Raw genomic sequence first — 25281 nt, 5'->3', positions numbered from 1 at the left:
TATGAAGAAAAATAAAGCTTAGAAGGAAGTAGCAGAGATTGCTAGTAAAACTGGTGAGTGTATGTAGCTAGAACAGTTCATTTGCTTTCATAACCTGAACGAAGCCTAGCACATACCATGAAAATCAAACAATTAATTTTCACACTGATTCATACACACATTAATTTGTGTTTCATTAGTTAGCATTAGAAGCATTTGCATTAAAAAAAAAAGTGCATGCCCGCAAAAGAAAAATTGCAAGTGACACAAGTGACTTGTAGCTTGATGGTGTGAAATCAGGGTTACTTGTTATTTACTCTAGCCTCATAGCTGCACTGCCAAACTAAAGAAGCGGATTTTAGACACCGTACATGTCTTAGCTTATCGACATTGTTAGAAGAGTATAATGATCGTACTTGATCCATATGTTAGTTATAACTTTTCAGCCTAGTCAGCTAGGTTTCTGGGCAATGATAACATGCAACTGCTAGTACTTGCCTGCTGGGCTAGCTAATGAATTTATCATTTGTCCAGCCCAGGAGAGCATTTGTTTACAAGTAGACCTGGGTAACCTCAATAGTGTACAAAAGTCTTACACACTCTATTTTTTTAACACAAATTTTGTCTCAATTGTTTTTTCAGTCAGTAAAAAAAAACACTTCAAATTTCCAAACATTTCTTTTACAACAAAAAATTAAATGTTATGGAAATGTTTTTTGTATGTCAGGAAAGAAAGGAACATATTACGTAACAGACCACTTTTCAGATAAAAATGAAGGATGTCATGTCATCTCCAAAAACAGAAGCAAGTGTGACAGACAAAGTATCCAGAGCAACTGTGACAGATTCACCAAAATGCTCAGTAAAACTTACAAGCTGATTTCCTTATAAAACTGCACAAAGTGTACCTGACACTAATGATGCATTTTTAAAAAGCAAAGGGTTGCCACACCAGATATTGACTTTGAAACACTTTCTGACTTTCCTGCAGATGGACAAGAAAGCAGATGTTGCCTTTTATATTGGAAAACATTTTGAGCCCTGTTGCATTCGAGTTGTGCATGAATATTCACAGAGTTTTGTAATACTCATGGCAATAACCAGATTCTGGAAGCTTTGGTAGAGTCTTTTAAAAAAAACTTCATTTGTTTGAGTTATACTGTTTTTCAACAGTATTATATGTGTCCCTGCTATCATCACTGGGAGCCCAGTGAGAGGACAAATGAAGAAATAAAGTCAACCAAATAAAAACAGTAGGCCTGCTGCATGCTAATTAAAGTGGCTATCATGACTATAAAGACAGATACAGGTATAACGCTAAGCTTCAGTTCATGCAACTTGCAGTGAGCTAAAATAAATTAATGATTCAAATATATATATGACAGAGGAAGGAAACCTGTTTGAAACGTACTCATCTTGCATAAATGCAATCAGTTTAACACGGGAAAGATATAAAAGTCACCCTGAGATAATAATACTCTCTAAATAGGGCTTATAATATTTGGAAAACCTCCACATAAAAGACATCTACTCGCCTCTGGCTGTCGTCTGATACGCACTTATATAAATAAACTGTGATAAAGTTGTAATAAAGTATCTGGTATCCGAATAGGGCTGTATAGCTTTGACTGCTGTGTATACAATGGGCTTAAAGGTGAACTTTTAAAACTGCATCTGCTTTCATCTGTCACTTGAGGAGAAACAGATAAAGAGCACAAAAGCACAAGCTGGAGTGACATCATTTCTTGTTGGACTCATGTAAAGAAACATGAAGCAAAGAAGGACAGAAGAGCAACACCGGCCTCAAGATAATTATATGAATTACTTACACACACACACACACACACACACACACACACACTTCAATTAGATGGACACAAGTGTGGCCCAGGGGGGAACTTAATGATCACAATGCAGGAAAGCTCAATAGAAATCAGCTTAGAGAAGAACAGCAGACCCTGGGGTCGACCCTGGCACATCTAAATGGCCTTGTCTCACACACACACACACACACACACACACAGTCTATATATACTTGAGGTGTAACTGAAAGGCACTGTATCTGTTTAGTGCTCTAAATATTCATAACTGTATCTAGATACAGTTAAAGTGTGTGTGGCCTAAACCTGAAGGATTTTTGTTCTTTTTTTATAGAAATATGCACAGGCCATCATATAATTTTATTTATTTATTTATTTTTTGCATCTGCCTATCACATTTTATAACAAATTTATTTGGGTCTTTTTCCCAAAATAGTAGTCTAATTTAAACCTCTGCAGCTCAGACCAGGCAGTTCCTAAGGATGAATGAATGAAAAATGCAAATGCGTGACTCTAAATGTATCATTCATGTTCACGTTGAATGAACATGGGCTTTCTTTGTACCCCAAGCTTCATATCTGACAGCTTGCCTGTATTCAGGGGTGGACAAAGTACTGAGAAATTATTAATTAAGTGAAAATATAGATAATGTGTCCAAAATCCTACTCAATTAAAGTGGAAATATCCAGCCAAAAAATGTACTCAAGTGAAAGTAAAACAGTTACTTTTAAATGTACTCAAGTATTAAAAAGTAAAGTTTTAACTGATGACACGAAGTTAATGTCATGTTGATGAGTTTTGTTTTAGAGCTACTATGCTATTTAGCCTGATAATATCATTCAAGCTCTGTACATTTGCTTGTTTTAAGCATGACTAATGCTACAAAGTTTGCGAATGAATTAATCAGAAGTAAAATGTAAATGTAAATAACGAATTTTACCATTAGCTAGAATTTGACTTGCTGCCTAGACAATGTTAGCTACTAGAACTGATGTTAATCTAACTAGGCATTAGCAAAAAAAAAATCAGGATATCATAGTTAAATGTATAGACAGATAATGTTGGCAAATTAGCAGAACTTACCTCAACATCCTTTTTCAAATTAGATGGTGTCTATGCCTTCAAATGAGGGATGCCTAATTTTATACAAGTCTTTGCGTACTCCAGCATATTGAAACATTTTACTGAGATAGGGTCAGGGGCGCTCATCCTCAATACTGCAGTGTGGTGGCTTATCCATCTTTAAACGCATACAGGTACCTATACCATTAATTACATTGTGTGACATGAGAAGGTCACTGCTGCTAATGAATTTGCACAATTCTTGATTTTTTTTCTATATGGATGAACTTGATTGAATGCTAAACTGAGCCTATTCAATTGAAATAAAATGTAAGGAGTAAAAATTATGTCTTTTTTTTTTTTACATAAGTATTCAATTTCAAGTATAAATATACCAAAATAATACACCAACAAAATACAACAGCTGAAGTATTTTCCACTCCTGCTCACATTAAAGTCAAAACCTCCAGGTCATGTGACTTTTTTATTGCATCCCAATACACACCTCTAGTCTCAACCAGCTCTCATGTGAACATTTCTGGCAAACTTTCTAAAAAATTAATAGTCCACCTCCTATTTATATCTATATTTGTGTCTGCTTAGAACACATTATTTGTTCAGCCCTTGTAATGTATTTGTATTTAGTTACATCCCTAATGTATACACAGTGCTTCTGTCTTCCTTGTTTCATAATAATGTGTGCACAGACAAGCACACATGAGAAAACGCCGCCAACCACAAACCACTGATTGACATGTGAGTCATCCACAGCCCATGTACTCTTACTCAATGCAGAAGAGCAAATGCAATTTTGTTCACAAAAACACAAGAAACATCCCAAATGACTAATTTAGAAAAATCTTGGCACATTCTAAGATACAGTCAGATAGATAGATAGATAGATAGATAGATACAGTCAGGTCCATAAGTATTTGGACAGTGACACAATTTTCGTAATTTTGTCTCAGTACACCACCACGGTGGATTTGAAATGAAGCTATCAAGATGTAATCGAAGTGTAGACTTTCAGCTTTAATTCAAGGGGTGTAACAAAAAATTGCATTAACCATTTAGGAATTACAGTGATTTTTTTGCAGAGTCCCTCCATTTTCACAGGCTCAAAAGTAATTGGACAAGTTTCATGTCAAGGTGCGGCCTGTTCCTCATTATTTCATGACAAATTAAGGAGATAAAAGGTCTGGATTTGATTCCAAGCATTGAATATGCGGTCCAGAGAGGTGTCGACGCAAGTGAAGGAGGTCATCATTAGGCTGTAAAAAACAAAACAGACCTATCAGAGAGATAGCAGAAAGTTTAGGAGTGGCCAAATCAACAATTTGGTACATTCTTAAAAAGAAGGAATGCACTGGTGAGCTCAGCAATACCAAAAGGCCTGGAAGACCACAGAAGACAGCTGAAGTGGATGATCACAGAATTCTTTCCTTGGTGAAGAAAAACCCCTTCACAACATCTAGCCAAGTCAAGAACACTCTGGAGGAGGTAGGTGTATCATTGTCAAAGTCTACAATCAAGAGAGGCCTTCATGAATGTAAATACAGACGTTTTACCTCAAGATGCGAACCACTGGTAACACTCATGGACAGAAAGGCCAGATTAGACTTCCTCTAAAAAAGCCTAACCAGTTCTCATGCAAGATTAACTTGTACCAGAATGATGGGAAGAGTAGATTATGGAGAAGGAAAGGCTCATGATCCAAAGCATACCACATCATCTGTCAAACATGTGGAGGCAGTGTTATGACATGGCCATGTATGACTGCCAATGGAACTTGGTCACTGGTGTCTATTGATGATGTGACGGCTGGTTGAAGTAGCAGGATGAATTCTGAAGCGTATAGCGCTTTACTTTCTGCTCAGATTCAGTCAAATGCTGCAAAACTGAAGGGCGGCGTTTCACAGTACAGATGGATAATGATTCAAAACATACCATGAAAACAACCCAAGAGCTTCATAATGCAAAGAAATTAAATATTCTTAAATGTTCAATGACCGCAACCCAATTGAGCATGCTTCACTTACTGAAGAAAAAAAAACTGAAGGCAGAAAGACCCACAAACAAGCAGCTACTGAAGGCGGCTGCAATAAAGGCCTGGCAAAGCATTTCAAGGGAGGAAACTCAGCATTTGGTGATGTCTGTGGGTTCCAAACTTCAGGCAGTCATTGATTGCAAGGGATTTGCATCCAAGTATTAAAAATAATCCTAATATTAATGATTATGTTAGTTTGTCCAATTACTTTTGAGCCAGTGAAAATGGAGGGACTCTCTAAAAAATGGCTGTAATTCCTAAATGTTAATGTAATATTTTTAAACCCTTTGAACTAAAGCTGAAAGTCCACACTTCAATCACATTTTGATTGCTTCTTTTCAAATCCATTCTGGTGGTATACAGAGGCAAAATTCTGAAAATTGTGTCGCTGTCCAAATACTTATGCACCTGACTGTAGATAGATCATTTTATTCATCCCAGAGGGAAATTCACATATTACACCAGCACAGATAGTTAGAAAGTATACTAAAAGTAATTTAACATTATAACTGAATAAAATGATAATAAATATGTAAACAAGAATACAGTCTAAGAGTGTAATGTGGTAGTGCAGTGGAGTGTAAACATTGTAGATATAAGCAGCAGACTTGAGTAGACTGCATTTGATTCTCTAAAGTTGTTAGACAATTTCCTAGAGAATGGATGCATGAGAATGGATGCATAAATGTAGCCGCTTCATCGCTCACTACCAAATGAAAATCTACCAGCCACTTTTTCTTGGCATTGTTACCTGAAATTATCTATCATTGTCATGTAATTTAACAAACAACCATGTGGACACTGAATGCTAATGACATCTCCTTCTGAGTGGCTGAGGTCAATAGTGCTGCTCTGGTTGATCATCATTCAGAAAATACAGCTTTGATTAATGGGTACTACTTAGGTAAGACAAGTTTATGTATAGACAGCTGTCCTTAATTTTAAAAGTTTAACAAGGCAGGGTAAAAAAAATTTAAAAAAAAATTAAAAGGGGAATCAGTATCAATCAAAGTATAGCCTGAATAAAAAAAACTAAACTAAACACATAAACTTATATAAATTCCCATTTATAAAGGTATTATCTTTTTAAAAAACCTGACTAAATTTGTTGTAACTGTAGATTAAATGTTCCATCATGCTGAGTGTAATGTAGACTGCCTTATAAATCAGAGGTGACATGTTGCTCAATTTCAATTAATGTTAAATTAGATCATTGTTAATGCTACACCTCTGAGTTACTAATGATGCATGATTACAAATGAAATTTCAGCAACAATAATTAACACAGATGACCTTCAGCAGTATAAGAGTCTCAGAGTGATTACTGGCAGCTACTCTGTTGGCAATTCTGATTAGGATTGGACATGTCAGAATATTCAGGATTTAGTTCAGATCAGCACAGAATCAGGTACTTAGATCAATGTATTTGGAAACATTTTAATATATGGTCAACAAATAAGCACATATTAATACTTAATTAATACTTTCATAATGATGAATTAATGCATGCACGAATGCATGCATGTATTTAGTTAATAATGAAGCATATACATTAACAGCCACCTGAGTCATTGATGAATAGCCATTAATAATTGTAATAGTTACATCTTGTTAATTCACTCTGTTAATTAATGTGACTTGCAGTATTGATAAAGAGCCTTTACATTATGATGTGCTAGGAATCAATGTACAGTAGATTAACTCAAATTATAGACTGTAATATAAGTTCAGGCAATCTGAGAACCTTTTGTATTAGTTTTCCAACACCCCAATTTTAAACTTAACCCCAACACAATATAATATAAATACTATATAATATAAATGATTGCTTTTATATTCCACAGTCCATACTATGCGCTTCAGTGGATGAACCTTGTGAAGATTTTATAAAATTTTAATAGGGATGTGACACCAAGTATGGTGACCCATACTCGGAATTTGTGCTCTGCATTTAACCCATACAAGTGCACACACACACACACACACACCATGAACACACATCCGCAGCAGTGGGCAGCCTTTTTTGCTGCGGCACCCGAGGAGCAGTTGGGGGTTCGGTGCCTTGCTCAAGGGTCTCACCTCAGTCTTGGTATTGAGGGTGGGAGAGAGCGCTGGTCATTCACTCCCCCCCACCTACAATCCCTGCCGGACCTGAGACTCAAACCCACAACCTTCAGGTTCACCTTCGGGTTACAATTCTGAGACTCTAACCATTAGGCCATGACTGCCCCCTAGGTTTTGATCATGTTGTCATGTTAGCGGTGTTGGATTGGAAATGAGAACTGTCCTAGCCTATAGTATGGTTTAACCTAGATTGTGTACAAAAATGTCATTAATAATATAAATGATCTTTATTAATATTGCAAATCATAATGAACAATATGTTAATACTTGACTAATGCACATCAAAATACTGATTTACAGGATTGTACTATAAACAACTGGGCAATTAGTGCAGTGCATTGGTTTACACTAAAGTAGCAGAAAATGCAATGCGTAGTGGGATATCTAACATTTCAGGCATGAATGAGAATATTAAAGATTGTTTTTGTGTCAGCATCTGAAGTATAGTAGATCCTTTATGTACCCTTGATTTTAGTGACTATTTTAAGTGAACACAGACCCTCTTTAATGCAAGTTCTTTTGCTAGTAAAAACATCAGGTTAGTAAAACACCGAAATTCATCTTCAGTGCAAGATAATTCAGTGGGGGAGGTAGTTGAAGGGAAGTGGTGGTTCAGTGGTTAAGCCTTGGAGCTACAGCTCAGAAGGTTTTGTGTTCAAATCCCAGTATTGCTAAGCTGCCATGGTAAGGTCTTTGATATTGTATATTATCCAGAACATAGAGTGATATATTGTAAAGAGTACAGTAATCACCTATAAATATTTACTGTAAATTTACAGTACTGGAAACTCTGCTGTAAATGTAATAGTAAATTTATTACAGTGGACCATTATAAATGACTGATTGAGTCATCATTATGAAAGCATTAATTAAGTTTTAATATATGTTTAGATATGTGGATCTTATAGTAAGGTGATCAGGATATTGGTAAGCATTTAAAAAGGTATAAGTGCACCAAGTTTTTCAGGGATGAATTGATGAATTTGCTGGATGAGCTCTTACAGTGTGCATTCACGTGCATTTGGGTTTAAACAGATAATGTCAGAGTTACAAAAACACTGATGATTGCTCTCTATGATTTTTCCATATGGACTGATGATAATGCGCGCGCTGCATTACACCAAGGACGCATGTTAATTACGCTGATGTCACGTGTTATCACTTGTTGTCAAGTATGATGAGCAAACATTCCAAAAGCTGAGTGCAATGGATTTATTCTGCAAGCTGGAAAACGGCAGTTTCTGCAACTCACGCAGCTCAGGGTTGATGTAGAGCGCAAAAGCGCACCGCTGTTTAGAATCGGCTTCACCGAAATGTATTCAGACATGTCACTTCACCGACACATTAGATGATAAAATATAGGATTCCTAATTTTTTTTTTTTTTTTTTTTTTTGCTGTTAACCTGAAACAGCTTGATGTAACAGCCGAAAGCGCATCGCACGCGCTCTTGTGGGCGTAAAGGAGCCGGGAAGAGGAAGGAAACGCGCACAAACCACTGGCTCAGGTGCAATACAACAATCCCTGCAGCCTGATCAGACAGTACAGGAAAAAGATTAGATTATAGCAGATATCCTTTTGACTTTGCAGGGGTGGAGCTACGTTAATCTGGGCAGCACGTGGACGGTGCGCGGCGGGCGAGGCGCTCCAGTGTGTGGCGCGAGGAGAGCGAGAGAGAGAGAGAGAAACAGAGAGAGAGAGAGAGAGAGAGAGAGGATGCTGAGGAGAGCAGAGTCGGTGGATAGCTAGTAGGGCGCGTGGAGCACTGTGTCCACCGGTGACGGTGATATGCATGATACCATCCACAGAGTAACTCTTTTTAAATAATAATAATAATAATAATAATAATAATAATGGACTAACTGGAGTAAGGAATTCTGCGCGGAAGGAGAAAGCGGAGACGGGAGCGAGATGAAAGTAACGCACAGACAGAAGAGGAGGAACGCGGGGAAAACGGCTACCGCGCGAGCCACAAGGGACGTCGGGAATACAGCGGTGCGCTGCCTTTACGCTTAAAAAGACATCCACTAAGGATTTCCCAACAAACAAAACAAAGCAAACAAACAAAAAAACAGTCCTGCCTCAGAATGGATAACTTGAGTTTTTTCAGCGGGATGGACTATGCCAATGTCACTGGGAATTTTACCAGTCGCTACACTCTGGCCACTGTCATAGGACTCGCCGGGTTGGTAAGCTTCATCATTTTGTTTACTATAGTTGGAAATGTACTGGTGGTGATCGCGGTGCTGACGAGCAGAGCGCTCAAGCCACCCCAGAATCTTTTCCTGGTGTCTCTGGCCACTGCAGACATCCTGGTGGCCACACTCATCATGCCTTTCTCTCTGGCAAACGAACTAATGGGTTACTGGTTCTTTGGGCAAGTCTGGTGTGATATCTATCTCGCACTGGACGTCCTCTTCTGCACATCGTCCATTGTTCACCTGTGTGCCATCAGCCTAGACAGGTACTGGTCAGTAACGCAGGCAGTGGAATACAACCTGAAGCGCACGCCACGCCGAGTGAAGGCAATGATCATAGTGGTGTGGCTGATCTCGGCTGTGATCTCCTTCCCGCCACTCATCTCCATGGACCGGAGCAGTGAAGGCGGTGAGCGGGAGCCACAGTGTCAGCTTAATGACCACACGTGGTACATCCTGTACTCCAGTATTGGCTCCTTCTTTGCACCATGTCTCATCATGATCCTTGTCTATGTGCGCATCTACCAGGTGGCCAAAACACGCACTCGGAACATGTCAGAGAAGCGTCATGAGCCGGAAGAAGCACCACGCCTTGAAAACAGTCTGAGCCGAGACGACTCCGGCCGGCAGAATGGTCACTGTGCATCTCCACCTCAGCCTGTTAATAAAAAACCTTCCGAGGATGAACCTGATGTGGAACTGGATGACAGCAGCTCCTCAGATGAGAAGGCCAAGCCGCCACGCCGTGAGTCAGCAGCAGGCCGGAGAGAACGCCGGACCAGCCGCAAGAACAGCTCCAGCTCCAAGCACTCGAGCCGCAAGTCCCGTGCAAGCAGCAAGTCCCTGGACCTGTTCTCCTCCCGCAGGAAGAGAAGGAGCACCATGTCCAGGAAGAAGATCTCACAAGCCCGTGAGAAGCGCTTCACCTTTGTCCTGGCTGTGGTCATGGGTGTGTTTGTGGTCTGCTGGTTCCCGTTTTTCTTCAGCTACAGTCTGTACGGAATCTGCCGGAAGCCTTGCGAGATCCCTGACCCTCTCTTCAAGTTCTTCTTCTGGATTGGCTACTGCAACAGCTCCCTCAACCCTGTTATCTACACCATCTTTAACCAGGACTTCCGCAGAGCCTTCCATAAGATCCTGTGCAAGTCCCTGAAGAGATCTTTTTAGAGGAGCATGATGGTTGGGTGGTCCTAAGGGCACAAACACCAGGTTCACCTGACAGAAAAGCCATGGATGTTTACAAGAAATACATTTGTACTGTATTTTGGCAGCAGCACTATTCAAACGCCAACTGTCCCTCGGCATCAACGCCTTGACAATCTTCCCACAACATAGATATTAATGATGATCTGTTTTATTGATTAAAGCACTGAGCTCTGTCAGGACGGCAGCTGTAGTCTGTCAGTTCATACAGTAGCAAGGTCCTTCAAAAAACGCCCACCTAAAAGCAGCGACACTGTACTGTGTTTGCGGAAACAGACTTATCTTAATTACAGCCACAGGCACTTGTGCGTTACTAAGAGACATATTTATGATCAGTTTGCACATATGGCTTTCATCTTTGGGACTAGAGGGCTATGTAACATGAAAGGTCATTTCCTTTTTAACTGGAGAGATATAATATGAAAAGGGGAAATTACGGGACTGCATATTGTTTGTTTGTTTGTTTTATTCAGCAGACAAAAGTGGACATTGTTTAGTTAGGGAATAGTAGAGGTTCAGGCCCTACAGAGGGATATGAAAGGTAGATGCGATGTGTGTTCTCCTGCTATTGCAAGGCACCTCTGGAGGAAAGAAAATCCAACAGGGCTTTAAATTGCGTGCCATTACCTTAAACTGTCTGCAACTCACATGCTTTTAATAAACACTGGATTGCTGCTGAAGCTCTATATGATATGATGCCATTACTGAAAACCATACTGATCACATATTTGCATTGTTACAACAAAGCTGTGTATGATTATATATAAGTATTTATAAGATTACTGTTCTTCATAATTTGTTTAGGAATTTCTGAACAACTGATGCCGTTCCGTGCCCATGCTTGTTGGTTGTATCATATTGTACTATGGCACTGTATATGACGACACTGTATGATATACATTACAAAGGGCAAAGCCATTTTTATTGTTTCTTTTTTGTATGTCATGAAACTTTTTGCCCTACCTGTGTGTTGGGCTATGATTTTTTTTTCCTGGCTCCGCCTTCTTGTGATATATTTAAATTGGCCAAACCGGTCACCACAAGCACATTTGATGAATGAAAGAAATTGAATAAATAAATTAATTATACTTCTTCCTTACCTCTATAAACATAGTATATTATGGCTTTGTGGTTCTTTCCTGACTACCACTTGCATTTTGGGCTGAATTGTGTGTTAATCAGCATCACAAAATTGCAATACTTCTATTAACAAGTGACATTTTTATGTGTATTGTACTGGCCAATCTCAGACATTTCAGATACAACTTGTTGAAATGAACAGAGGCCAGTCTTTAACATGAAACATCATTCATCTTTAGTAAGCACTTTATCCTGGTCACGATCGTGGTGGTGGATCCAGGATCAGTGGGTGTGCGCAGGGAATACACCCTGTCCATCTCAGGGCACCACACACCCATTCACACACTCATTCACACCTAGGGGAAATTTATCATAGCCAATCTACATACCTGCATGTTTTTTTGAAGGGGGAGGAAACCAGAGAACCTGGAGGAAACCCACATGGACACAGAGAATACATGCACAGAAGCTCCACACCGACATTAACGCAAGCTCAGGATTGCACCAGGGACCCTAGACTGAGAGGCAGCAATGCTACCTGCTGCACCACTGTGCCACCCATGGGTTAATCAGTTTGTTTAAATGTATTGCTAGATTTATCACAATATAATATAATGTTTGTCCATATTTTGCAGTACTAATTTCAATTACTTTAATACATTAATAAACACACAAACAAGTGTTTTTACACTTCTAAGGTTGTAAAACCAAAAACTGACATATTTGTAATTCACTTTTTTCAACTGCAAATCGGAAGTCCATGATACTCTGCTCTCAATGGAAATAACAGCTGAGTGGATAAAGGAAGGAATATTTATATGATTAACTTGTTGAATGCATCAGAGTGACTGTCAGGGAATCTTTTGTTTTTGAGAAAGATGGAAAAAGATGCACTTCTCACACTGTCAGAGAGCCAAAAGAAGGAAAACACTTCCGACATTCTCAACTATGGCTAACTCTGTAAGAGCTGAGGCAGATATAACGATGAGTTAGACACACAGAGATCATGGCTATTAATCCACTAACGGTCATATTGGAATTTCTAGATTTCTGTTCCTTCTGCTGTTTTTATAAGCTGTTGCTCAGAAGGGGTACTGTTTTCTGAATTTCTTATATAATTCATTTGTGAAAAAGTAACCATTTTGGTGCACAAATGAAATAAAGATAATATGAAAAAAAGTGTTACGAACAAAAAATAAGTGTTAGAGAACAAATCTATAATAATATATGGGAAAATTTTGAATATAATACAAGTGAAATTTTGAAGAGAAATTAATAAATGAATAACTGATTTTTTTTTTTGGTTTTCCAGTATTATTTGATGGCCAAGTACTTTAATTATTTGGACGAATAGATAAATTTAATCCATTTTTATTTCTTAGAACTCAGTTCCTAATGGCTTTACTGCCATTGGGTAGAAAAGGATTAAAAGTATTGCTTAGATCAATGCGTCAGTACCAATGTCAATGTTTCAGTTGGCTTCACATGGTAAAGCAAAACATTTCATTACATTTTATTTAACCATCGGTTTTATGAGGGTCATTTAGCACCCTGACTGCATTCTCATTTATCACTTTAATCTCCTTTTTGTGTTAAATGTTGTCCTTTAATTACCTAACTCACTTTGAATGAAAAAGAAACATAATAAATGAAACATCGACTTATTTTTCATGCCACTGGGGCCACACATATAATGTCCTAGACAAAAACATAGCAGATGAAAAGCTGACGTGAAGGGTGCTATTTACTCATCCTTTGATGAGGGATGATGTTTTGAATAACATTCCTCGTTAAAAATCTTCCCACAGAGTCTTAATCAGCAAAATCCATACACCTGTAGAATTATTTATAAGCCAGTCTTAATAATGTATTATTCTCTGTTGATTTATACTGACCTCTAGTTAACCTCTTACTCACTCATTATTGTCCGAGAGAAAGATTAATAATAAAAAAAAAGACCGTGAGAGACTGATTTGCCTGGTCATATGCTGGCAATGCACCCACAGCCATGACCTGAGAATGATCCCTCGGTACTGTCTCAATCTGTATGGAATGTCATGAAAGTGTCAGATTTGAAACGTGTGAGAGAAAAGGATGAGATCACTTAGGACAATTTGCATCCCCAGCTTCAATCATCCTTAACTGCCTTTATATTCTTCTCCGGGAGACTCGGAATCCTTCAGAATATAAAGCTTTTCTGTGTACAACATACTTGTGCCACCCTGTAAATAGAGATTTACTTAAACCAGTAAAAAGCTTTTAAAGGAGAAAATGAAGTGTACTAAAGTCTCTTTAATGAAAAGCAAGTATCTCAGTGATGGCTTGTTGTGATATTCTGTGGGAGGTTAAAATCTGATATCTATCAATAGCTTGACAGCTATTAGGGGTGAGCAATGCACTATATCAAGAGGTCTCATTGAAGGCATAATAAGAATGATGTGGCACAAACTATTTTACACACACACACACACACACACACACTTAAAAGATTAGACACACTAAGGCTTTTTGAGTATTTCAAGGCCATATTGGTCTACTGGGTTTGTGTTATGTTTCCTCTGAATATAAAACATGGTAAACACAAAAGTGGTAACTCTTCCAAAAAAAAAAAGGAAACCCTAAACATAAAGTTCTGTCATCTGTCCCTTTGTGTAATTTTGTGTACTTTGATTGGACAATGAGTGCTTAGTCTATCTGCTTTTAGTTTCTCCTCCAAAGGCATTTTGGGGAAAAAAAGGACGGTAGAGTATATAATCCACCTCGTTCACATTCATTATGCCCGGGATTGTATTTCACATGAGCCTTCCCAATGAATACTGATGATGTGTTATGGATGTGTCAGAAAAGTGGCCTGAAAGATATCAGCCCAAATGGAGATCTAGGCGGTGTTTTGCCAGTTCCACCAAATGTCCGCTTTTTTATCTCTGAAAGTCAGGGAGGCTTAGCTCATTTATACCATCAGCACCTAACCTTTCTTTCATCCCTGTAAACTGAGCCTCATTTTACAAAGATTAAAGATCACTATTATCACTTCAAACACTCCATTAAACAGTTAAAATGTGATTAACCCCACCGCACACCTAGCCTTCACCTCTCTTATCGGGGTTTTGTCATTTTTTCTTCGTCATTATGATATTACATCATTCTTCTCTGAGGAAAAAAGTGTAAACGAGCACACCAAATGCAATCAAGACTCACTTTCGACTCACTTGTGTGATCTTATCAAGCGTGAAGAAAACAGGAGCTGGCATATGACGTCATCAGGAATGGACGTGACTCAGATGATTAACCTGAGCCTGCTGAACTTTCACCCCATAGCGATGCCATAGAGATGAGCATCATTCCATCCATCTGTCTAGCATTTGTCTTTAAGTGGAGGCAGTCGAAAGAGTCCGTCTTTGCTCCCTGCGAACACACTGCAGATTACTCAGTCGACACGTTTTCATATATTCTAACTACTCATCCGTAGTGTGATATATGTATAGGTTTATTAGATGGGACAGAATACAGGGACAGTATCAGATTAGATAATAGAAACTAAATTGAAAATCACTGGCTAACTAACCTTTCCCATCGTGGCCATCAGCATTTTCTAACTCCTTTTTTTTCCATGACTGGAAAATAAAATTTGGCTCTTTATTTTTTTCCAGCTTCTGAGGCTAGGTGTTTATTTGTCTTCTGTCTGCCCATCATCTTGTGCAAACAGGATTCAGCAAAACAGAAGGTATGGCATGAGTGATTGAAATAGCTGGGATATTTTTTCCTATTGCTTTTACCATCCAGTGTATTTATTGAAAATTCAATAAATAGAAATAGCAATTTGTCCAGATCATGATGAGAGATTTTTTTTTTCATTTTGTTTATGTCCATACTCATGAATATGTAACTGCATAAGTGAAGGTGCAACTCTTTAATAAAGCTTTGCATTTAATGCAAACTAGAAAAGGAGATACGTGAATACAGGAGTACTTAAGAAATCCTATGATTTAATATATATATACATATATATATATATACACACATCTTCCACCTGTGCTTGGGTAATAAAGGGCACACACTGGTGCACAAAAGCATACGTACAGATAAACAGCTTATTGGAATAAAACAGTTCTTTCACCCATCAGTAAGCCTGTAAGAGCAGCTGTATTTGTATGTACACAGCAGCCTGGAGTGACACCAGTGCCCTGAGTAATGTATGACAATCACTCACACAGGCCACAAACTGAATATAAATCATATATAAATCACTCACACAGGCCACAAAATGAATATAAATCATATATAAATCACTCACACAGGCCACAAACTGAATATACAGATAAACAGCTTGTTGAAACTCTTTTATTCCAACAAGCTGTTTATCTGGATGTGTGTTTTTGTGCACTGAAAAGGCTGTATGCACAACCATAGCACTAAACATCAGTGGTCAACATTTCATGTAAGTTATAGCAATTTAATTTATCACTAGCTTGCAGAATCCGGTGGGACTCGCTCAGAAGATCAAGTGTGGCAGCCGGGGAAAACCCTTCACTTGGTAAAAGTGACATTTTCTACTATATGGCATACTGTAGTTCGGAAAACTGTATGCTTTCCTGAAATGGGTGTCTAAATGACAAGTTTTAGCATTTTAAAGTGCATATGTGAAAAGGTTGAAAAGTTACATGTAAAGATTTCATTTCATTTCCACTGAAAGATTTAAACATTTAAACCTGAGTTAAAGGTCATCACCTGAGGTAAAAGTCACTCACAGCATTTAAGCACGAGCCTCATCTTTGTCTCTTCACTCAGCTGATCTCTGTTCACACTAACATTGGTGGGGAAATAATTGCTGATTCATTCTATCTGTTCTGTTCAGTTGACTAAATGTCTTGTTAATGTCTTTTTATTAGATCATTTAAACATTTTAAAGTTTTACTGTTTAGGCGCTCTTCTTTGTTTTGATGATGATCTGATAACACAGGAGCATCATGGACATTTTGACACTTGGTTCCTGATTAAACTGAATTGATTTGGCTTGTGTCCATTTTCATATGGTGCAGAACTACCCATGATGAAAGCATGAAATTCACTGATCTTTGCAGGGAGATTGCCAAGCCAATGTTAGAAAGTAACATAAGTAAAACATTTCCACATCAATTTGGGTCAAAATCAGATTTTTCTAACTTTTAGTCTGTTTTCAAGAATTCAGATGCAGCGACATCCAACGGGTTTCCCCAGACCACCACACAGTACACAGTAGGGATGAAACCAAACATGAATACTGTCAGAGTAGTTTGCAGTTGCAGGTGGTGTTTATTCAAAAAGACTGGTAAAACAATCCAAAGACTGTGTGTGTAAACCAGAACCGGGATTCTGCAAGATGAAGCAAAAAAAGTCCTGCGAGCTTGAAATTTGTGAGTTTGATGCTTGTGGTATGGGTTGAAAAAGCTCAAAAAGCACATGAAAAGAAGTAAAACTAGACAACAGTCATTGTGTGGGAAGGAAGTTAGCACACGTTTCTGACTTCCTTTACCAACAACACTTTTTTTAGTGTTTTACAGTGTTTCCAGGGCATAGTGATAGGGTTCATCAAAAAAAAAAAAAAATGTTCAAGTCTACACCCACTTCCCCAGATACGGATATTTTGAGCACTAAATAAATACAGACACAGATAGTCCAATCATGGCAGTCTGTAAAGAGAGATTTGCTGAAACCCACAAATGTCCTTTAAGAGGAAGATGAAATATGCTTAAAGATTTTTTTTAATTATTATTATTATACCACTGTGCTTTTAATTGCACTTTATACTCAACCTCACCACTAGAGGCCTACCGATCTGCACAGTTACACTTCCAACACACCTCATATATAATATCTACACCTCCATAAATTGGATGTGTTGGGAGTAGAGAAAAACAAACACTGTAGGGTAGTGGGCATTCAGGCCTGGATCTAAAACTTGAACTTGATTATACGTTGGAGATACTTTAATATTTCTCAATATTTCTCAGTTCCACTGCAAGTTAACAGACAGTCCAGTCCTGCCATTTTCTATTTATAATACAGGCAGTCCAGGAAATGTAATGAGGAAGGATGATTTTACTGAATTTCGTACAAAGTTCTACATTCACTAAGCCTGCCCAGGACCTTAACATTAAAGGAAGGTTGGAGTGATTTTTTAAGGTAGAGCAATTGTTGTAATTGTCTGTTTGGTCCATTTCAGCAGCTGTCAAGAAAAATCTGCTGTAAATAGGAGAAAAATCTAATGAACAAGGGGGAACAGGAGGTGCCAATGTTCACCTGTCAATCTTGTTGCCTTTCTCTTGTAAAACCTCCATGTCGACCTTTGGAATTCAGGTGTTCTGGTCCAGAACAGCTCATTTGGTGGTGTGGCTGTAACGTGTAATGTTTGGTGGGAGAGGCTGTATTTGTTTGTATTTTGAGTTCAAACGGTTAGCTTCAGCTAATATTCAGCAAATTTCTGCCTCTTAACCTCTCCCACAAGTTGACTCATGTAAATTCTTAAAGACCATGTTGTTTCTAATAGACTTGACTCAGCTATTTAAGGGCTTATAAACTGAAGACACACTGCTGTGTGATGAAGGACACGGTGTTGTGCTCAGAAATTCAAAATTAATGCTAAAACCATTTCAATGCATCACACTCCAAAAGATTTGTGGAATCAGAAACATATTTAACTTGAATCAAGGACTATAGTAATGCACAGAGTTTTATCTCTTAAATAATTGTTAATAATTAAGAAATTAAAACACATTAAATGGACTGCACTCCTGTTTCAGTGATGAAGGCCATTGTGAAGGAATGTATAATTAGGATTTTGTTCCAAGCTTGTTTGTGTGTGCTGGAGACTTTTTTTATGTCCACTGCAGAGTGACAGAGAGGTTCGTTCACACTGAGTTCACTGTCAGTATCCTATACTTAAGACTGGCTGTATGTCCCTTCTTCTCCTCTTTTCATCTTTCTTTTATCTGTCGGACAGATCTCTCCACCCAACATGCTGTCTATCTCTTTTTGCAAATATTACTTTCAGACATACTTTCAGACATTTCAAAATTCCATGTCTTCAATTTTTACGGCATTTTCAGAGCTATTTCTCTTTCTGTCCCATTCTCTGTCTGTCTGTCTGTTTCTCATTCTCTCTCTCTCTTTCTCTCCCTCACACACACACACATACACACACACTTTCTGTATATTTCTTTCTCTATCTCACTCTCTCCCACCATCTTTCTGTCTGTCTGTCTCTGTCTCACTCTTTGTCACCGTCTATCTCTCTGTCTCTTTACACCTCTCTATTTATATGTCCATCTTTCCATCTATCTTTGTCTCTCTCTGTCTTTGTCTTTCCCTCCACTTCTTTGCATCTCTCTGCCCCTCTCTCTTTCTCTATATTTCTCTCTCTACATCTTTCTGTCTTTCTCTCTCTCTCTCTCTCTCTCTCTCTCTCTCTCTCTCTCTCTATGTAGCAACAGTTGGTCAGTGTAACAAGTCACTAATTTACAGTAGCGTTGTATATCAAATATCTTCACCATTGAGAAATGACCATCCTGAAAGAATGAAGCATGAGAAATGAAAGAGTGTAGTGAGCAAATAAAGGGTCAGTGATGAGGGGGATGGAAAAGGGGAATAGCAGGAAACTAAAGAATCTGTTTGTCTCATCATAAAACATAATTGGTGCCTTTAACCAGCTAAAACATGAAAAAAATCACTCTGCCGGAGATAAACACTACTATTATCACAGTGAAACACAGCACTGAAGCCTTGGCATTTGGGAATCAATTGTTTCCTAACCATCCCTATAGCCACCAAATGTCATTGCGACACATGCACACACACTCACGCACACAGACACATACAGACACACACACAAGTTCACTTTACCAAATGGACTGGAGCCAGTAGACTGACGGTGAGAAAGAAAGATGTAAAATGAACACACTGACACTGCCATGATTCCTAGCAACGCAATAGCAGTGGTTCAGTGGCAAGCTACATATCTGGAAAGGTCTTGGGTCAACAAAAGACTGACAAATTTTGGCAACCTGTTGAAATACTGACCTTCTCCATGGAAACCGAGGAGAGACAAATAAAGAAAAATAGAAAGCAGAAAGCAGAGGAATGGAAAATGAGTAATCTTTGATTCTTAAGACAAAAACAGCTGAAATCATGAGAAGATTTCACAAATGAAAAGGTGATAAAACACTCTTCACAGGAAGGTCTTTGCTACTATAATCTAATAACTTCTGTAGCAAATGAGAGTCTAACAGATCAGACTCTCAGGCAGTCGATGTAAGTGAGAAACCCAGTCTTTCTCTCTCTCTCTCTCTCTCTCTCTTAGCACATTAGGCATGTTACAGCCAGTTTTCTGGCACTGATCCTCACCCTCTGTTAATTTCTCCATCTCATTAGTCAGCAACAGGACTCACTTCCAGGGAGTCGTGCATCGTTGTGTCACACATTTTACAATGTTACTGCTTTACAAGAGGCCTCTTACGGCCTCTGGCAGGGAATTACCATCAGTGGCTGTGTAAAACACCATAGTAATGAATGCAATTGACATTCAACATGCAATTATGAAATGATTAATAGCCAGTTTTCCACTGGCTCATAGAAATGCTTCATTTCATTCTTACTATTTGCTACTGTTTTACAATAATATAATGAAGACATTAAAGCTATGAAATAACACGTATGGAATTATTATGAGGAGCTTCACCCACAAAGTACTTCATCAGCTGCTTCTCCAAATTCTACATGAAAACTACTTTTGAAGAAAATAATTTTAAGTAAAAACTACTTATTAATAATATATTTGTATACAGAAATAAATTTCTAACTTCACACAAATACAGTCCCCTCCGAAAGTATTGGAACCGCAAAGCCAATTATTTTGCTTTCATTTTTGCGATACACTGAAGACATTTGGGTTTGAGAGCAAAAGATGAATAAGAGACAACAGATCTGAATTTCCTGATATTTACATCTAGATGTGTTAAACAACTTAGAACATGGCACCTTTTGTTTGAATGTGACGTGTGACTGACAGGTGTTTCTTGTTACCCATGTGTGCCCTGATAGATGGATTGTTTAAAGAATTAATAGTTCTGAATGTCTACTCTTGGCTTGAGCCCTGGGTTTCGACTGTGAAGACTGGATTTGTTGTTAGAAAGGATAAACCAATAGGAAGACCAGAGAGCTATCTATGGGAGAAAAGGAACCACTTTGAAGCTGAAAAAAAGAAGGAAAATTTATGAGAGCCATTGCGCAAGCAATTCTTGTTCTTGGCAGACAGAAGTGGAACTTGATGTGGTCTTTTGCTATTGTAGCCCATCCACCTTAAGGGTGAGTGTATTGTGTGTTTTGAGATGCTTTTCTGCTCATCACAAAATATGATTAAATAAAATATAAAATATGATTATTACAGCCCATGTCAGCTCCAACCAGGCTGGAAATTCTCCTCTGACCACTTTCATGAAAATCCCAGGAGATCAGCAGTTTCTGAAGTATTCACACCAGACTGTCTGGCACCAACAACCATGCCATGGTCAAAGTCACTGAGATCACACTTTTCCCCATTATGATGTTTAATGTCCACATTAACTGAAGCTCTTGACCTGTATCTGCAAAAACAAATGGCAAAAACATATACCTCCCTGAGATGACAGGGAGTAAAAACCTTGAGAGGAACCAGACACAAAAGGAACTCATCCTCTTCTGGGTGACACCAGATAGTGGCCTTAGAAATTGTTACAATATACAAAATTCAATGTACTAACAAATAGAAACAACAGCATTGAGTAGTTGTGAGTCAGACAGCTGACGCAGAATATAGACTGGAGGAATTTGTGCAGTGCATCATATATTTCATAGAATCAATAAAATGTCTAACAAAACTGATGGAATACTGGAGTCTATATAAATGCTATGTCTTAGGTTCTCACATGACTGAACACTCTCAAAGGAGTGCAAGCCAACAAAAATGTAGTTGCTGTGTCCACAGGCTGTGTATTCCTACCACTGAATTATCGACATGAAATCCATAAGTGAAATCTAATCACATCATTGTGAGAATTTCACTATGCTACAAGCTACAAGTTTTTATTGCGAGACAAGTTGATTTGAATGGATATCACAGCATTATCTCTAACTACACCCCTTGACAATGCATTCATTAAAACTTTTCCCTTTTCACAAAATTACCCTACTATCATAAACATAGATCTGCCACAAATATTGCGGATCTGTGTTGTGAAACAGTTTGGGAACCTTTCCTGGACATCGAGGCAGCATGTGTGTTTGGAGCGAGGATGGACGTGTTTGAGCCAAGACCAATCCAAAGCTTTTTGGAATGAGAACGAACACAAGCACACAAATGCAAACATAAAAAGATGGTTAGTGCTTGAAGCTGCACAACTAACTTCAAAAACCACACAGAAATATTTGCTGGTTACAAGCTGCTGCTACAGGCCCCATCACAAATGGCATCCAAAGTCCTACAATTCATTCAGTGTCATCAATGTGTGGACCTACAGTATGAAATGGCTTGAGGGTGTAAAAGCAAGAATGTGTTATTACTCTAATGCTGGTGCAGATGCCTTCTATGAGCTACAAGCTAGAAATAATTAGATGCAATGAACAGTGAAAACGTCCACTCAGAGACTTAATAATCATTCATAACTACATAATTACTAGGACTCTATTTGAATTTCTTTTTCTCCATCATTGGCTTTAATGCAGCTGCATTCACTTTGTTGCTCTCTGCTTTCAACAAAACCCTCCACTTTGGTTCAGTCACAAGTGGTTTTAGGAAATCGACTGCTATTGAGTTCGCTTTGATGTAAGCGTTGCCAAAGGGCACTTTAAGGGTACAAAGAGGGTACTCATTGGTATCCTATTGAAGCCTAAACCAGGAAATAATGCATGTGCAAATGAAGGCCACAAATGAAGATAGTAAGTGAGACATTTGGGACAATGCAGTAGATCAATACCGGAACAGTAAAACAGTATTTATAGGGGCAGAACTCATGTTCAAGACAGCATTTAAATTGATGCAAATTTAGTATATAGCCCTGGGTGGGTCAACATTTCTTTTTTTTTCCTGGAAATGGCATAACATTATGTCTGTAACATTAAAATGCTAATATCTATTAACTTTTTCCTTATATTCTTGCATATTTGAGACCATAATGTCAATGAATACATACATGAAAGCAATTATGATTTAAAATTCATTCTGAAGTATTAGTGACCTTAGTGTGCTAAATGGCAATATAATAAATAATGGATAAAACATTGTGGGACATGCTGTTATAGGAAAATATTCAACAACAGAGAGGTATGATGTGGCCTGACACTGTTACTACCCAAAAATTTGATTATTTTTCCAATAACAACATATCCAAAATGGTTTTATTCCTTTTTTAATACAGCAATTTGCCAGTGAGTGCGTTTTTTTTTTTTTATTAATGCATGATGTCATACTTTTTATCTTTTTTTTTATCCTTTTACATTTAATGTAGTGGAGCATTCACAAAACAAGATAGTTCCTCTTATCACTTATATGACAGCAGAGATGAACAGTTGTTCCTTCTCCAGTCTCTCTTTTTATCTCTGTCTTGAAGTTAATTAGAAAATAAAATGCACCAGTCACACAAACTCTGACCAATCAGATTTGAGAATTCAACTGTCTGTGGTATAAATAAATATAATACATTATTGCCATTATCATGGGTGGACAGATGAAAACTAATCAGAATAATGAGGGATGGGGTATGTGTTGAGGGCACTCTCGTGGTATTTGAATGAAAAAAAGCATGTAAATCTATTTTACAATTTATCAATATACCCATACACATACACACACAGATTTCCAAAATTAAAAAAAAAAATGTGTAGGTATTCAGTTACAAGTCAACAATCCAAAACGGAAGGCAAAATCAAGAGAAAGATTTTTGAAAAAGAAATTGTTGAAGAAAACTGTGACATCTGGCATAACCAAGATGTCTGAAAGAATTGGCAAAGATTGTCTATGAAATCTGGGATTGTTCGGGCAAAGATGTCAGGCAGAATGTGCCGTGGGTGGGCTACAGGGGCCGACTCTTACTACTGAGAGAACTGAAAAGCTCCTCAGGAGATATGAAAGAGGTTTGAGGCAGTTATAAATGCAAAGAGTGGGCATAGAAGCATATTCAGACATAGAGAGGCAAAAAAAAATTTCATTACTAATATCTTAAGTGAGGAATAAAACACAACAGGGTGTGCTGTTGTAAGAAAATAATCAGTGATGAGGCATTGTGTTGTGACATGAAACAGAGTTACTGCTAATGTTCATAAGTTGATTATTTTTCATAAACAGCACGTCCCAAGGTATTTTATTCCTTTTACACCACAGCATGTTGCCAATTTACCAATTTCAATTTTTTTAATTTATTAATGAAAACCATGCAATACTTATATCCATATTATACTGAGCATAATGATAAACTGTACAACTGTAATAAAAAAAATATTCACTCTTGATCAGTTCACTTATTTGTAGATCTGAACATGAACACAGTATAAAAATCGATCTTTATATGTTTATTACTGATGTGAAAAGAATGATCAAAAAAACAACTTGTCTGCCCAAAGAGGAACACAAACTACTCAATATATTTGAAAAAAAATTATGACAGCCTACATACTGAAAGAAAATATTAAATGATGACACTGCACAATCCACCTGCGCTTTTTTGTATCGATCAACCTGTCTGGTGATAGAGAAATGCAAAATGCTATTTTTTTTAATTTTTTTTTTTTTTATAAAAACACAAAAATATATTGAATAGACTTTAGACTTTATTGTCACATCATAGTTTACACAGTTTACCCAGGATTAAAACTATAAAATGTGAGTGAAATTCCTTTGTTAAATCGATCCATTTTCAGTACCGCTTATCCTACACAGGGTTACACCCGGGTCAGAGTGCCAACCCATCACAGGGCACAGTCGCACACACACTCATTCACACAATATGGACAATTTAGAGATGCCAGTCAGCCTACAACACCTCTTTGGACTGGGGGAGGAAACCCCCAAAGCATGGGGAGAACATGCAAACTCCACCCACACACACACACACACACACACACACACACACACACATGGGAATCAAACCCCCAACCCTGGTGGCGCGAAGCAAACGTGCTAGCCACCATGCCCCCCTGCCCCCCTTCCTATGTTACAGAGTTCCCAAATCAAGCAGTCAATTAAAAAGACTAGCTCTAGATAATGTCGTACATGATGGAAAAGTGTGCATAATAATTCAAAAATAATTAGTGTATAATGGATAAAATATAAAATATAAACTATGTATAACTATATATTGCATTGAATATAATGAAGTTAACCCATTTTCATTTCTCCCAATCAAATCCAGCCAGTCTGTTTTTGATCACATTATACAGTTGCGTTGGAGGGATTATGTTAGATTTGGCTGGTGTGATTTTTGAGAGAATATAGGAGTATTTTTTTTTTCACCATGTGAACCAAATAGCAGTTAAAACAAACAAACTAACAAACAAACCAACAAACCAACAAACAAAACAGCAAGGCAAAATCTGGTATGACTGCTACTTGATCATAAGCAGCTCCTGTATTTTTTTCCTACCAAACGTCCCACACAAAAGACTTGAAAACAGCCAAAAAAAAATCAACCATTGGAAAACAGATACAATTTTTTCTTGTTTTTCTCAGCCTTTGCGTGGGAAACATGGTCACTGTGGTGCATACGC

General features: G+C 37.9%; 1 protein-coding gene across 1 annotated transcript; it reads left to right on the top strand.

Moving 5' to 3' along the window:
* The first annotated feature begins 8473 nt into the window (after positions 1 to 8473).
* adra2c (adrenoceptor alpha 2C) lies at positions 8474 to 12356 on the top strand. Its single transcript, XM_026942712.3, has one exon. It carries the CDS (start codon positions 9118 to 9120, stop codon positions 10393 to 10395), a length of 1278 nt encoding a protein of 425 aa, XP_026798513.1. The 5' UTR covers positions 8474 to 9117; the 3' UTR covers positions 10396 to 12356.
* The last annotated feature ends 12925 nt before the right edge of the window (positions 12357 to 25281 follow it).

The sequence above is a fragment of the Pangasianodon hypophthalmus genome, chromosome 3, assembly GCF_027358585.1.
Source record: "Pangasianodon hypophthalmus isolate fPanHyp1 chromosome 3, fPanHyp1.pri, whole genome shotgun sequence".
NCBI lineage: Eukaryota > Metazoa > Chordata > Actinopteri > Siluriformes > Pangasiidae > Pangasianodon > Pangasianodon hypophthalmus.
The sequence above is the reverse complement of the archived record's forward strand: the minus strand, read 5'-3'. Positions and strand labels throughout refer to the sequence as shown.

Excerpts from the sequence above, each read along its gene's own strand:
- adra2c (XM_026942712.3), top strand. The coding sequence starts at position 9,118 with ATGGATAACTTGAGTTTTTTCAGCGGGATGGACTATGCCAATGTCACT.